At 42.7% G+C, this 13901-nt stretch overlaps 2 protein-coding genes and 1 long non-coding RNA gene across 3 annotated transcripts in view; all 3 read left to right on the top strand.

The window, feature by feature from the left end:
- Window positions 1-439, top strand: part of LOC118408177 — a 14927-nt gene extending 14488 nt beyond the window's left edge. Inside the window, exon 3 of the mRNA XM_035808813.1 lies at window positions 332-439. Coding sequence (XP_035664706.1) covers window positions 332-439 — 108 coding nt within the window. The remainder of the gene's footprint in view (window positions 1-331) is intronic.
- LOC118408179 (cyclic nucleotide-binding domain-containing protein 2-like) lies at window positions 304-9460 on the top strand. The gene is made up of 12 exons (XM_035808814.1): window positions 304-406; window positions 3646-3734; window positions 4175-4248; window positions 5020-5084; window positions 5847-5930; window positions 6403-6464; window positions 7110-7187; window positions 7543-7603; window positions 8006-8156; window positions 8612-8721; window positions 9207-9305; window positions 9455-9460. Exons 2-12 carry the CDS (start codon window positions 3658-3660, stop codon window positions 9458-9460), a joined length of 867 nt encoding a protein of 288 aa, XP_035664707.1. The 5' UTR covers window positions 304-406; window positions 3646-3657.
- A 251-nt stretch (window positions 9461-9711) lies between these two features.
- LOC118408243 lies at window positions 9712-11099 on the top strand. Its single transcript, XR_004830276.1, has 3 exons — window positions 9712-9762; window positions 9980-10069; window positions 10605-11099. It is a non-coding gene; the product is annotated as an uncharacterized LOC118408243 (long non-coding RNA).
- Window positions 11100-13901: the final 2802 nt, after the last annotated feature.

The following is a 13901-nucleotide window of genomic DNA, read 5'->3' on the forward strand; positions in this document are numbered from 1 at the left end:
CTATATTACTACTGTAACGATAACGCAAAAAAAGTATGTAGATTTTCACACTATATCGACCAGTATATTAGTCGACCTATTTACGCGGTGGCCTTCACCATTGACGTGGTTCTATTGTGTTACCTGCAGCAGCATGGGATGACTTGATTATCCTAGGCTTCTTCTAAATCGAAAGTTATTCGCGTGATCTAAAGCCGCATCGGTGTACCGAGATTGCTCGAGGATGTTGGAGACATTGGTATCGCTAGAGATGGTCTGGTGTTTTTAATGAGAAATGTTTTCATATGAAGGGAAAGTTGAGTCCTGAGTTGCATCTATCTCCACCATATAGGACGTGGTCCCCACCCGAGTAAAGGACCTGCTGAGGAAACCGGCCAAAGATCGGACTGAGGAGGAGGCGGACACGGTAAGCAAATACTCGAACATCCCATTAACTTAAATGATGACAGGTTTATTCGTTCAAAACAATAAAATACAAGCTGGGGGAAAGAAAGACCTTGTACAGATACACGACGACACGTTTTGGTCAAGTGAAAACTTTAAGTTTAAAGTATGCAAGCATGGTGATGATAAGATATGGTTTAATTCTTGTATTGTTCCGATTGAAAAACTCACAAGCAGATATATATACTCTGTTAGTATTCTACAAAATACGATATTACCCACTGCCCAAGCCTATTGGGACACCGTATGTCCCGGTCTGAACTGGCGAAAAGTTTGGACATCACAAACTGTTAACATCAAATCAAATAAGCTAAGAGAGTTCAATTTTAAGATACTACATAGAATATTACCATGTAAAGTCTTACTGAATAGATGGAGATTTGTTAATACATCTGGAGAGATTTATAGCCCAGTTTGTGAATTGTGCAACAAAGACGAAGACTACGAACATATGTTCGTTGAATGTGGACGGTTAAGTGGATATTGGGATAAAATAGCTGCATATGCTAACGAGGATAAAATTTCTTTAAAACACTTACTTCTCTCTTCAAACACTTATATTACTTTAGCTAAATACGCAATCTTTCTTTCTTGGACAAAACATTTTTTCAATTTCAATTCAATTCAATTTTTATTAGGAATCAACTGGCAGTAAACAATGCTGGAAACATGTCCACTGAATTGTGCTGATTTTACACAAACATCATTAAAAACAGACTACGTTGACACTTACGGTATTTACATTACGAGCAAACTCTAAGTACAAAACAAGTACTATGTACACATATTGACACCATGAGGTCACGAGAACGTCTCTAACACAGTGCTGATGCGTCCACTAACCATTTGACTCATTGTATAGACGGATAGCTTGATGAAGGAATGAGTTACTGAGTCTTTTTGTACGGGCTGTTGGTATTGTGAGTTCGGACTTATTTCTGAGACTCCGCCCTGTGGCCATAGTCCTTGTTGGTGGGACCAGATCATGTAGAGGGTGGCTTTCCTTAAGCATAGCTTTCAGCAGTTTCACTGCAGCCGCTTCCCGTCTTTCTTTCAGGGTTGGTAAGGCTGGCACAGTGCGTCTACCCCCTAGTGAGATAATCCTGAGCGCCCTCCGCTGTACTCTCTCGATAGCCCTTTCATGTTCCTTGCTACAGCCCACCAGTAAAACATGTGCGTACTCAAGCATAGGTCTGACGAGGGTAATGTACACTTGAATCAGGTCATCGACACTGGTGCCCTGCTTTGTGAGAAGCCGTACGTAGTGCAGTCTCCGTGACGCCTTTGTTACCATGGAGTTCACTTGCTCGTTAAACGTCAGGTGCCTGTCCATGATAAAACCCAGTCCTTTGGCTGACTCGACACAAGGCACTGGTTTCCCCCCGAGACTGAGTGTTGGCGGGACCGGGACTGTTTTGTTGAAACATATCTGTAGCAGCTGGCTCTTACAGCCGTTCAGAGTCATCTTGTTGTCATCTGCCCAATTGTCAAGCTTGGTCGCCTCCTCATCCAGAGTCTTGTCGTTATCGGCCGCGGCCACTAAGAGGGTTCGTGACAAGCCGACATCATCGGCGTAGCCCACATTCAGTGTAGTGCTGTACACAGTTGACCTGGAGCTCATGAAGAGTAAGAACAAGTATGGAGAGAGAACCCCTCCCTGGGGAACTCCAGATGTTAGAGTGCGCCAGTCACTCATCTTGCCACCTGTCATGACTCGTTGTTGTCTGTGCTCAAGGTAGTTATGTATCCAGGACACCATATGTGGGCTTATTTGTAGGTTGGTAACACACTTGAGCAGTAGGGCATGGTCCACACGATCAAAAGCCTTGCTCATATCAGCGAAGAGCGCCCTAATGAGTGTTGGCTTCCTGGAGTCGAGTGCAGACAGCCAGGTTTGCACCATTCGCACCAGCGCTATTGTTGTCGACGACCCTTTCATGTAGGCATACTGGTCTTTTATGACCGCAGTCAGGGAGGGGAGCAGTCTTCTGAGAACACATCTTTCCAGCAGTTTTGCCAGGACGGCTAGAAGTGACACTGGTCGGAAGTCCTCCACCTGAGATGCTCCGGCGGACTTTGGTACCGGTACTACGTTAGCCGACTTCCAGATTGAGGGTACTGTTCCTTCCGCATAAGAAGTGTTGAACAAATGGCTAACGACCGTAGCGAGATCATCAGCACATTCCTTTAGCATCCAGTTCGGAATATTGTCCGGTCCATGTGCTTTCCTTGGATTGATAGCCTTTAGGATAAAACATAAGGATAACCCTGTACTTCTCAAATATGACATTATCATACGTATTTTCCAAACCATGTGCGAACTCTATGATTGATATGTGTATCCAATGTGATTTATGTGGCCATTGTATTTGAACTGAACTATATATGTACCCAGTGTACTTGAACTGAAATAGGTACCCAGTGTAGTTGAACCGAGATACGAGCGCACCCATTGTACTCGAACCGAAATATGAACGTACTTGACCTGAAATATGTATATACCCACTATGCCTAAACCGATATGTATCTATCCATTGAAATATGTATCTATCCATTGATTGAAATATGTACTTGAACTGGGAATAAAGGTCTACGGAAAAAAATAATAATAAAATACAAGCTTCTGATGGCAGCCCAAGGGCTGAATTGGTCGGCTTGTTAACAGTTACAAATGACTTAAAAACTGTTCAAACCAGATACATATGTACATATATAATCTCATAATTACGTAGAAACAAATAGTTTAGACGATGTCATCATTGAGTAATGAGACCATATAGTATATTGGGCTTTTCCTTAAACGAGAGGTGTTGGCCCTGGGAATCTGAAGTTTGTTGCCTGACCGTGTATTCCTACCAGAAATCTCCTTACGACAGGGAGGGAACCAGTCCCTGTAGGTCGTAGATCTATACAGTGAACGAGCATACGAACTACATAGGTCGTGACGTCTCTGAGACAGTGATGTGAGGGAGAGTTACTGAACGTCATGTGTATAGATCATGTTTAAATCATGTAAACTGTACCTCTCATGGTAATATATGTTTCCCCTCATGACCTCTATGAAAAGCGGCCTGTGGGCCGATTTTAGCTTTCACGAATGAACAAAATTTTCAAACAAAGGAACTTAATAATGTTTTAGTAATATGTTTGAACCTTATGTTTTAGTAAGTGTGGCATTGAGGGTACCCTCCTTCCTTCCAGATCGTCCGCACGATGCAAAAGATGCCCGACTTCGCGCTCTTCCCGTTCGAGATCCAGAAACAGCTGTGCCAGGTGGCCTGGTACGACAGGTGGGGGAGATTTGATGTCAGTTTATTTAGCCCTGAGTACATATCCCTTCGGTCTAAGTCGGTTCTCAAGGGTTCAAGGTTTGGAGGATGTCAAGAGGTCTACCGTTACTCATTTGTTTTTCAAATCATAACGTGCACGTGATCTCAAAAGGTTGACAATATCTGGAAATGTTGCTGGTAACTTTCTATTGTGCTTTGAAAAGCCGTTTTGTCTGTCTGCTTATAGTAATAAGTACCTTATACCTTACAAGTTCATCTGTGTTGGTAGAAATCACTAAATACCTAAATTCCAACACAAAAATTTAACTTTTCCACTGTCCAGCTAGCGTCAGTCTCTGTGACAGCTCCATTTTGCTTCAGAGTCATTTGATGATGTTTGTGACTGTTGACACATCTGCTTGTTTGTAAACTAATGCTGCTCTACGTCCTCTCGTCCCCAGTTTCGGGACCGGCCGTGTGATAATCCGGGAGGGTCACGCGGCGGACGGCTTCTACTTCGTCTTGTCAGGACGACGTAAGTAATGTACTCTCCCAACAGAAAAAGAAAGATATAAAGAACTTTATTGCGCAACAATTGTAACAGTTACAATGTATGGCAATGTGAACAACTATATACTAATACAAATAACTAACAACTAATGTAATATAATATAACAGTATAAACAATCTAGTGAGTATCATAAAGCATTATCTCGTTTTTGCAATGAGTTGTAAATAAATTGGCCAACGTAGGCAGATATATGAACAGGACATGATAATATCAAATGGAATACCTCTGACCTAGCAGTACAATTTCGGACTTACATACAATATTTTGAAATAACTTTTGACGGTCTTCTTCATAAGTCGGACAATCCATTACAAAATGAAATTCATTTTCTATGTCATTATGGCATGTGGGACATAGTCTCTCATTGGCTGGTATGTTGTAGTGTCGGCCCTTTTCAATTTGTAAGGTGTGTGCACTAATCCTTAGTCTCGTTAGGTCATTTCTAAACAGAGGTTAAGTTCCGGCTGTTAATGGAGAAGTACGCCTTATGTACGCTCTAAAACTATACAACACTTGGAGATCGGAAACCAACGGTAATGGTTATAAAAACAAACATAGGACCGCATGAAACCCGTCAGCTTTAGGTCTTATAACGTCCAGGGAGTCATGCGATAAAGATAAACTATATTTGTTATCAGCTATATATAAGTTTGCCTTGAATTTTGGTGACGCCTTACGGATGGAGCCTTTGTGTTCTTAGTTTTTTAAACAAATGTTACTTGATTTTCTTATCAGTTGTGGAGAGCTACGCTGCAGAGGACGAAGCCAACACGGTTCTCCGGCACGGTATGAAGTTTGGGGTAAGAAAATAAGATTCGTGCGAAAACGTTGTTCAATTGTTAGGGAAATAACATTTATGGTAGGATAACTGATTTTATTTATTTTATTTATTGATCTTTAGGGTAGTCCCTTCAGTTAACGTAGTAACTGATTTCCAAGGGAGCCCTATATACATGTTCGCACATGTTCGCACAACGTCGGGTTATACCGCCCCTTACGGGGTGACACACCCCTCCGCCTGAATGATGTAGATCACCATGTGGCTGATACGAGACAGAGGTCGCCAGGCCTCCATCCGGGTGATTTGAAGTGAAACACCAACTTCCGACAGAAGGATTTGCACCAACGCACACCGCACCATCGCACGTGTGGGGGTTCTTTAACGTGCATGGGGTATGGCTCTCCCCATACACGGGATTTAACGTCCTATCCGAGGGACGACTCATTTTTCACTTGAGTAAAGTGAGGAAAGTCGTGTAAAGTGCCTTTCCCAAGGGCACAAGACCGGCAACACGGCAGGCGGATTCGAACCGGCGACCTCTCGGTCACGGGCCGAATACACTACCACTGTGCTACGCGGCCCCACAGATTCAAGTGCAATATTGATATTGAATGTGTATCTATATTCGGCATGGTCCATTCTTACGTACATGAAAATGGATCAAAGCGTGACGCGTTTTTTAGATTATGCTCCAGTGTCTCACGCGGGTACAATAGCCTATATCTGCATCCTGGGAAGGAGAGCTGTTGCCGTAGTAACCGTTGGTTATTTATTACCCTAGGAACGAGAGCTGCTGACGAGAACCAAACGAAAGTCTACGGTACTGACCCAGGAGAGAACGGAGCTGTTCTGTGTGCACGTGCAGGTTAGCATAGTGACGTCACAACTCTGGCACTGTACACATAGGATAACGATAGAAATACTTTATTTAGTGATATAGAAGGGAGATTCCATCGCTATAGACATATTCGTAGCACCGACAAATACATATCCCATATGCGTTTTTACAATCAGACTGTTGATAAAGCCATACAGCCCTACATTTTCAGCATAAGCGAGAAGAAGCCGAACTTCTGTGTTAGACTAGATCTGTGATACTTTTATATACATGTTTTGTATTTGTTGTGACCTGTACTTAACTCGGTTGTGCAAAGATGTACAAAGATGTACAATAAAGATCTTCAAGTATTCATTCAATATCTATGACTGCCTGGACGACAAAAATGCGCCATACATAATTGCACTCTCTCCAACCCATCATATACCTCACGCGTCGACTAAAATGTAGTTTTTGAACTTTATATAAGGACATGTGGTTTTATTCATTTCCGTTGCAGGATTACGTTAGAATATTCAACCTACAAGAAGACATGGAGACAGCCAACTTGGATATTTGCAGGTAGGTGTGCAGATAACTACAGTTATAGATTGCCAGTCTCAAAGATTTGAGGGGAGGGGGTGGGGGGCACTGAGTTGTGGGTTAACGCCACACGTATCATTATATATACTTGATACGCATAATCATAATCAACTTCTAAACTTCTATATCTGCAAGGATTACAACACACTATTCTACGGTAGACCGATCCTGTCGAACGCCATATCGAACAAAAAGAACCCCCTATTCTATTTCGAACACCTCCGTCAAGAACTACCCCATTGGACAGAAATGGCTATTTTTGACGGAGTTGTTGGAAATAGAACAATGATCGAACAGGGGGCGGGGTTAGGGGATCGGTCCATTCCTTTGACAGTTGAAAGCGTAGATGGGGACTATTAGCAATATTCTTCATTCATCGATTGGCTCAGGGTGAAACAATGAGAGTATCCAAAAATGCAATAGGAAGCCGTTTCAAAGACTGCTATTAAGGCTAGGTTCTTTTAAGCATACGTGAAATGGAAGTTGTAATATTGTAAGCATCATATTTCTCAGATATGAAAAATATGCATTATCCATTGAGTTTGGGCCAGTTGATGACCTTTTGTAAATTCAAATGAGTTATCCAAGACGAACTTTGCCGCAAACATTTTCACATCCCTACAGGCATCTTTCAGTCTTCAAACTCTGGCCGATCGAAAAGTTAGAGGAACATCCGGACGCCTGGACGATGCAGAACTATCAGTAAGTAGAGGAATCATTTATCGCCACTGTACAACATGTAACCGGTGCAATGGCGAGTAGGTCGTGAGTTCGATTCTTCGTGAGCACTCAGCATTCGGGAAAGGGTATGAAAGTTGAACACACGCCAATACCAGCGGAATAGCCCCCTGCTGTAGTGATCGCACAAAGTTGTGTGGCCCAGGGCTACTGAAACCTAGATGGGTGCCTCCCTAGGTGGGGGAAGAAACTTTAACCAAATCAGATTCCATCTGTATAAAACTAATATAACTACAGCATTGACAAACGTGTACCGTTACTTTATATAAAGCGTTAATTTTTTAACAATAAATGGTTAAATGTTGCTCTTTTGTTCCAGACCGGGGTTCGTCATCGTGCCCGACAGTAAAAGGTGTGACTGGATCTACGTCGTCAAGACGGTATGTGACACTGTCCCGTTGTTTGGTGTCTTAAGTTTTTTCGTCCATCTACCGGTCTACCGGTACCTGTCATCAAATATCCATTAACCGACCCCCCTCCCTGACCCTGAGTCTAAGAGAGGGAGAACAGGGACAAGAAAAAGACAGGGGGAAAGAGAGAAAGGAGAAGGGATATAGACATACAGACAGACAAAGGGAGAGAGAGACAGGGAATGGGAATGTGACATGATTTTTTCACTTAGGCAATAAACCAAACTTCCCCTCTCCAGGGCTAGTGTAAGGTGCTGAAGATAAGGACGGACACAAGTACAGAGCGAAGTAGAGAGAAGAGAGATGACAACACGAGTGAAACATTTTTTTTTACTAAGACAATAAACAAAACTCCCCACCTCCCCTCCCCAGGGCCAGTGTAAGGTGCTGAAGAGAATGACGCCTAACGAAGGTTGGACGGTGGACCAGCGGCAGGAAAACAGACTTCTGTACAGCCGGGAGATGAGCCGGGCGCACCAGGAGAGGAAAGAACTCATCACGGCACAGGGGGACCGGGAGAAAGGTTTGTTTATTTGCTTGTTTGTTTGTTTGTTTGTTTGTTTGTTTACTTGAGACCAGCGGCAGGAGAACAGACTTCTGTACAGCCGGGAAATGAGCCGGGCGCACCAGGAGAGGAAGGAACTTATCACGGCACAGGGGAACCTGGAGAAAGGTTTGTTTGTTTGTTTGTTTACTTGTGTGTGTGTGTGTGTGTGTGTGTGTGTGAGAGAGAGAGTCTCTGTGTGTGTGTGTCTGTGCGAGCACAAATGTGTGTGAATGTATGTGTGTGCGTTCGAGTGTATTTATCTGTGTGCGTGTGCGTGCGTGCGTGTGCGTACGTGTGTGCATGGTTTGAGCATTTCGGCAACGCAGTTTACTTGCTAAACCAGATTGCACCTATGACCAAGGGGGTGAAGTCTGCCATCTCTGCTAGCCTTGTTTGTTTCCGTACTTCATTAACCCCGGGCTTCTTCACAGATAACCGCGCGTTGATCAGCGTGCTATGGCGGAACGTGAGAAAATCGAGAACTCCGATCTCAGGGATCCAGTCGTCACGCCTGGACAACAGACACGACAACAAGGAAAAGGTACCTCTCTTTACATCAATGCGCGTTGAACAATGGCTCAAAACTGAATGCTGTGACCATCATACAATACAAATGGATACAAGACCATCTAAAAGAAACGTCTTTTTCTAATCCATTAAGGATATGGAGTGTGCTCAAGCCGAAAGTGAGGGCTGGACTATTGTGTAGCTCAAGTGAAAGCCAGAAGACGTACAATACCTTATGCCAAAAAGCAGCTACTCGAGTAGTTGGATATGATTTTGGAAAAATGGATGGACGACCGTTTCCAAAATAATATCCAGTTGAGTAACTGCTTTTTGGTATATCTTATTACCTGGATGTCTAACCTACATCGACGTACAATACCTTAGTTTCAAAATTGAAAAACAATGTCCCATGAACTGCCTGCCACTACCAAAAAGACATGTATTACAACCGAAATCACCATTCTCTCATCATGAGAAGAAAACAACAGAGGTTGACTATAACGAAATTTTTTTTTCCAGGGCCCGACTCGAATGCAACTCGGGTCGCGGATTTTCGACCCGGACCCTTCCAAACCGGTCTTCGTGGTGCTGGACGTGCTAGGACCAGGGCAGTGCTTCGTACGTACTCTACTCTGTTGTGCTACACTTACTTATCTCAATTCGCTTGCAATCCAATCATCCCTCGTAGCACACTGTGATCTTTTGTTACAGTAGGGGCATCTTCCATGGGTAGTTTTAAGGACCACTTGAAGATGTGCAAAATCTAGGTATGACGGGGCGTTCAGTGTAATATAACTAGCTGCTGCCGCACTGTGTGCCTGCAAAGCAGGTGTGTTGCCCTGAAGGGCAGTTATACCGGCTAGCTATATAAATTTAGATGCAGATACCACTTGTAAACGAGTCCAAGGAAGTATGCTACAGAATGCAAATACGTTAAGACTCTGTCGTGTATTCAAGCTGTGGCCAATTCAGGATTACATTAATGTTTATCAAACATTGTTACTGTTTTGTTCTGATATTCCAGGGTTTTAGATCCGTTCTGGCCTCGTCGGAAAGGGGCCCAAGCGTGAGTTTGGTAAGTTTATCATTTCATCGTCCTTAAAGACACTATTTATAATGGCTGCTGTATTCATATACTTAGGGACAGTGCATTTCTTTGGCGATGTAGCCTCTTCTGTCACAACAAACCAAAAATGTGGCTCAGATAAGTTGCGGGTTTGGACGTGAAATGCACTACCTACGACCAGCTGGACTTCCCATATCGTGCACCAATGATGTTGTGTTATTTCCAGGTCAGTAACTCCGCTGAAGTGATCCAGATTAAGAAGAAGTTCTTCCTGAAGCACGCCGACGAAACTGTCTTAAGTCACATCAAGATGAAGGTAAGACTCCATCACCACCATCTTCATACAGTTTGAAGCCTACTTCAAATTTGATCGATCGAATCATCGATTATTTGTTTTTTTTTGTTCACTGATTGGTCAATAATTGATTAGTTGGTCGATTGACCGGTTGATAGACTCTATTTATTTTATTTTTATCATCTTATCATTTATTCATGTCTTGTCTTCAGACACTTTAAATGGTCAGCTTTCATCACAAGGAAAGCTAACTTAAAGTTTGATTGATTGATTTATTTATTTATTTATTAGTTGATTGATTGATTGATTGATTTATTAATTGATCTGTATATCTATTGATTGATTATCTTCAGCCTCATCAAATGAATGTGAGCTTCCAATGTCTTAAATTTTATTGGTTGATTAATTGATTGATTGATTGATTGATTAAATGAATAATTGATTGGTTGCTTGATTGATTGATTGATTTACCGATTGATCGATTGATTGGTTGATTGGTCGATCGATCTATCTATCGATTGATTGATTGATTGATTGATTGATTGATTGATTCCAGTACACACCATGGCCGTCCCAGGAGGACGTCCTCGCGAGTCTGTGGAAGGAGCACCAATGGGAGGACTTCAAGCGGGACGCACTATACCGCGCGGTCAGCAGCGTCACCTCGCGACAGGCCGTGCAAATGCAGAGACCCAAAACTACAAAAACGAATTGATGGAAATATTGTTTAATGGAGCAACAGAGTTTCTTATTGCCCAAGTTTTATGGATCGGTTGGCACGAGGAAAAGGAGGTTTGTCCTGAGTCTGGACAAGTGTTCATAACTGTGACAATCGACCTCTGGAACAGTTGTTGTTGCTGGCACATGCTGCTTAGTACTTCGCTGCTACCCCTTTCTGTTTTTTTTTTACAGAATTGGCATTTCAGTTGCTGTCAAGATCTGGTAGAAAATACTTATACAAGGTGATATACACCTGAGCCATTTGTTTTTTCTTGAAATGAATTGTATCTGGGGCTGGGCCCTTAAAAATTGAAAGTTGTTCCGTCGATGAAAGTGTAGAAATATGGTGCCAGGAAAAGGCTGCTACAAGAAGAATCATGACAATCTATCAATGTAGTTACTAATGCTAGATATCATAATAAAACATTAAAATGAGACGTTAAAGTGCTTGGCGTTCATCTTTATCTTCTAGCTGTAGCTCATGGAAAGCTCTTGTGAACAGTCTTACTGCCCCTACGGCCACCTGAGCTCTGGGACTGATGGATGGATGGATGTAGTTCATACATTGACTGCTAGGTGGCGCTAGCGAGCTTTTTATACATGTGCTAGGTTGTAAGTAGTAGGTAGTAGTATCGTAAGTCGCCCAGCTTCTTTAGCCTCTATCAGGCTCCGCATGTGGTTGGAAAACCGTAAAGATTAGAAAAATAGACATATAACACACCAGAGGAGTTGACCAATCTCTTTTAGGCCACCTTCTACTGTTTTTCTGCGAAATGTGGAGCCTGGTAGAGGCTACACCTTCCCCTTCTTTAATAACCCTTAGAGCCATTGATACATACACTTCCAAACTATGTACAAGTCGCTCTTGACCACACCTATCCATGCACAGAGCAACAAACTTTGGGAAATAAGAAGGAAACCCAAGCGCCGACAACTCCCCAAGACCCCGCACTCAGCCTAAACGCCTCTGGGTGTGAGTATCTAATTACAACTCCAGATATGAGTACGGGTAATTAAAGAGGCACGGTTCTCTTATCTATGCGTGCTGCTACCGTTTGTTGCGCCCGATGAGTATAATTACAGCACTAGTGATGGCACATAATGTCGGAACTGTGACATACCGATGTAATACATAATTTCCAATGGGATGTTGAGTGTTCAAGAGCGACCAAAATGTCATCGGTAGTTTCTACATACTAGACACCACAGGTCGCTTGAAAATAGTAGGAATTTGCAAATATAGACAGATAACTAGTGCCAGAGGAGTTAGTTGGCCTGGGAGAATACTGTGTTCCCCGGCCAGATAACTCATTCGGCAAACTGCCTGTCTATTTGGCCCACTTCTGCTATTTTCTACTCTTTTTTGCGCCCGATGAGTCTAATTACAGCACTGGTAATGGTACATAATGTCGGATCTGCAACATACCGTTGTAATACATCATTTCCCATGAGATTTTTTAAATGTTCAAGAGCTACCTAGATGTCATCAGTAGTCTCCACTAGACACCACATGTCACTTGAAAATAGTAGGAATTGGCAATATAGACAGATAGCATACCAGAAGAATTAGTTGGACCGGGAGAACAGTTTCAAACCTCAAACTGTACTACTCAGCCAACTATTAAACACCTCTGGAAGTTACCTGTCTATTTAGTCAATTTCTGCTACTTTCTAAGTGAATTTCATTGATACGCCAAATAGCAAAATTCTCAAGCAACTGGGTATGATTTGGGATCATTTTGTTAACGTTCAGACGTTTCCGGTAGCACCCGCTACTTTTCGTCAGTTGACCGTTTCCAAAATCATACCCGGTTGCTTGAGTAACTGCTATTTGGCGAGTATAAGGGAGTGTATTTCATAGATTTTGTGTCTTACGCATTCTACTTAAGCACCATTCCAGTTATATAGTCACACAATTTTGGTCGTCTCCATCCGTTGTAATGACGCATAAAATGACGGGCCGGTGACATACCTATATAAGTGGCTAGCTGAGAGGCAGACTAGCAATTATCTCCGTTTTATCCAAACACAAAAGTTTCCATCGTGGGAAAATGGTCCGGTCGGTTGGATCATCGACATCGTGTCTCATAAACTGATCCTCAGAATTTTAAGACTCTTTTCTGAGATGTTTAGAGCACTGGACTTAAGTCTATAATTGGTGTTCTTGTTTAGTACCTGGCGCAGACTGGCTCCTGGCACGATGTGCAACCGATAACTCAGGTGGTCAACGAACTCGGATGACCCCACAACAGATGCTGGGTACCAGTGTTCACCAGGGCTTAAAAACTTTAAGGTTAAGTTTTAAAAAAATGATAAACCCCGGGTACCAGTTCTGGACTTCTCGCTTATATTCTCCTTCAAAAATTTTATTATAAACCATCTTAAAACTATTTCAAGGGGGTGCGCACTGATAAATTAGGAATCTTTTATCAGTATAATCAACTGCTTACCTTATAATGTATAGCTAACGTGGCTAGTACAAGCACTAGCTTGTTGCCTGCCCCCTCCCTCCCCCTCTCCGGGGTGTCAGTCCACCCGCTGTGCCCATCTCTCACGTCACAGGCTCACCTGGGACATCAAAGCGCGCCGCCCCGCTCAGCGCACACCTGAGACGCCCAGGTGTAACCTGATCTGACAGGGGCAGGCCGGGAAATCACGGGATAGCCTCGGTTTAATGTAGCGGAAAAATGGGCTGATATTTGCATTACATGTCAACAATAACATTTTTTCTGTATGTACATTACGTTATTACATGTATATTCAAACAACAAAGAGGTTAGGGATTAAAAGATTAACTAAGCTTAAGTAAGATTATGTTTCTTTGTTGAAAAGATGTTGACCACATGACCTCCACCTGCCTTGTTTGACCAGGGAGGTCTTTTGAAGCTACTCGGTTTGACACATTGGTGTCATATTACAAAAAGCTGAGATTAGACATTGTAGTGTTATGAAGTGGAACTGGGAAGTGGAAAAGATCGAGTAGTTGGATATGATTTGGGAAAAGGTCAGACATTTCAGTGAAACTGACGGAAGGTAGTGGATGCCACCTGAAATGTCTGCCATTTCCAAAATCATATCCAGTGGCTTGTGTATGTACTATTTGGCTCATTTCATTTTACCTGGATGTCTGGCC

This window comes from Branchiostoma floridae, unplaced genomic scaffold (assembly GCF_000003815.2).
Source record: "Branchiostoma floridae strain S238N-H82 unplaced genomic scaffold, Bfl_VNyyK Sc7u5tJ_1560, whole genome shotgun sequence".
Taxonomy (NCBI): Eukaryota; Metazoa; Chordata; class Leptocardii; order Amphioxiformes; family Branchiostomatidae; genus Branchiostoma; species Branchiostoma floridae.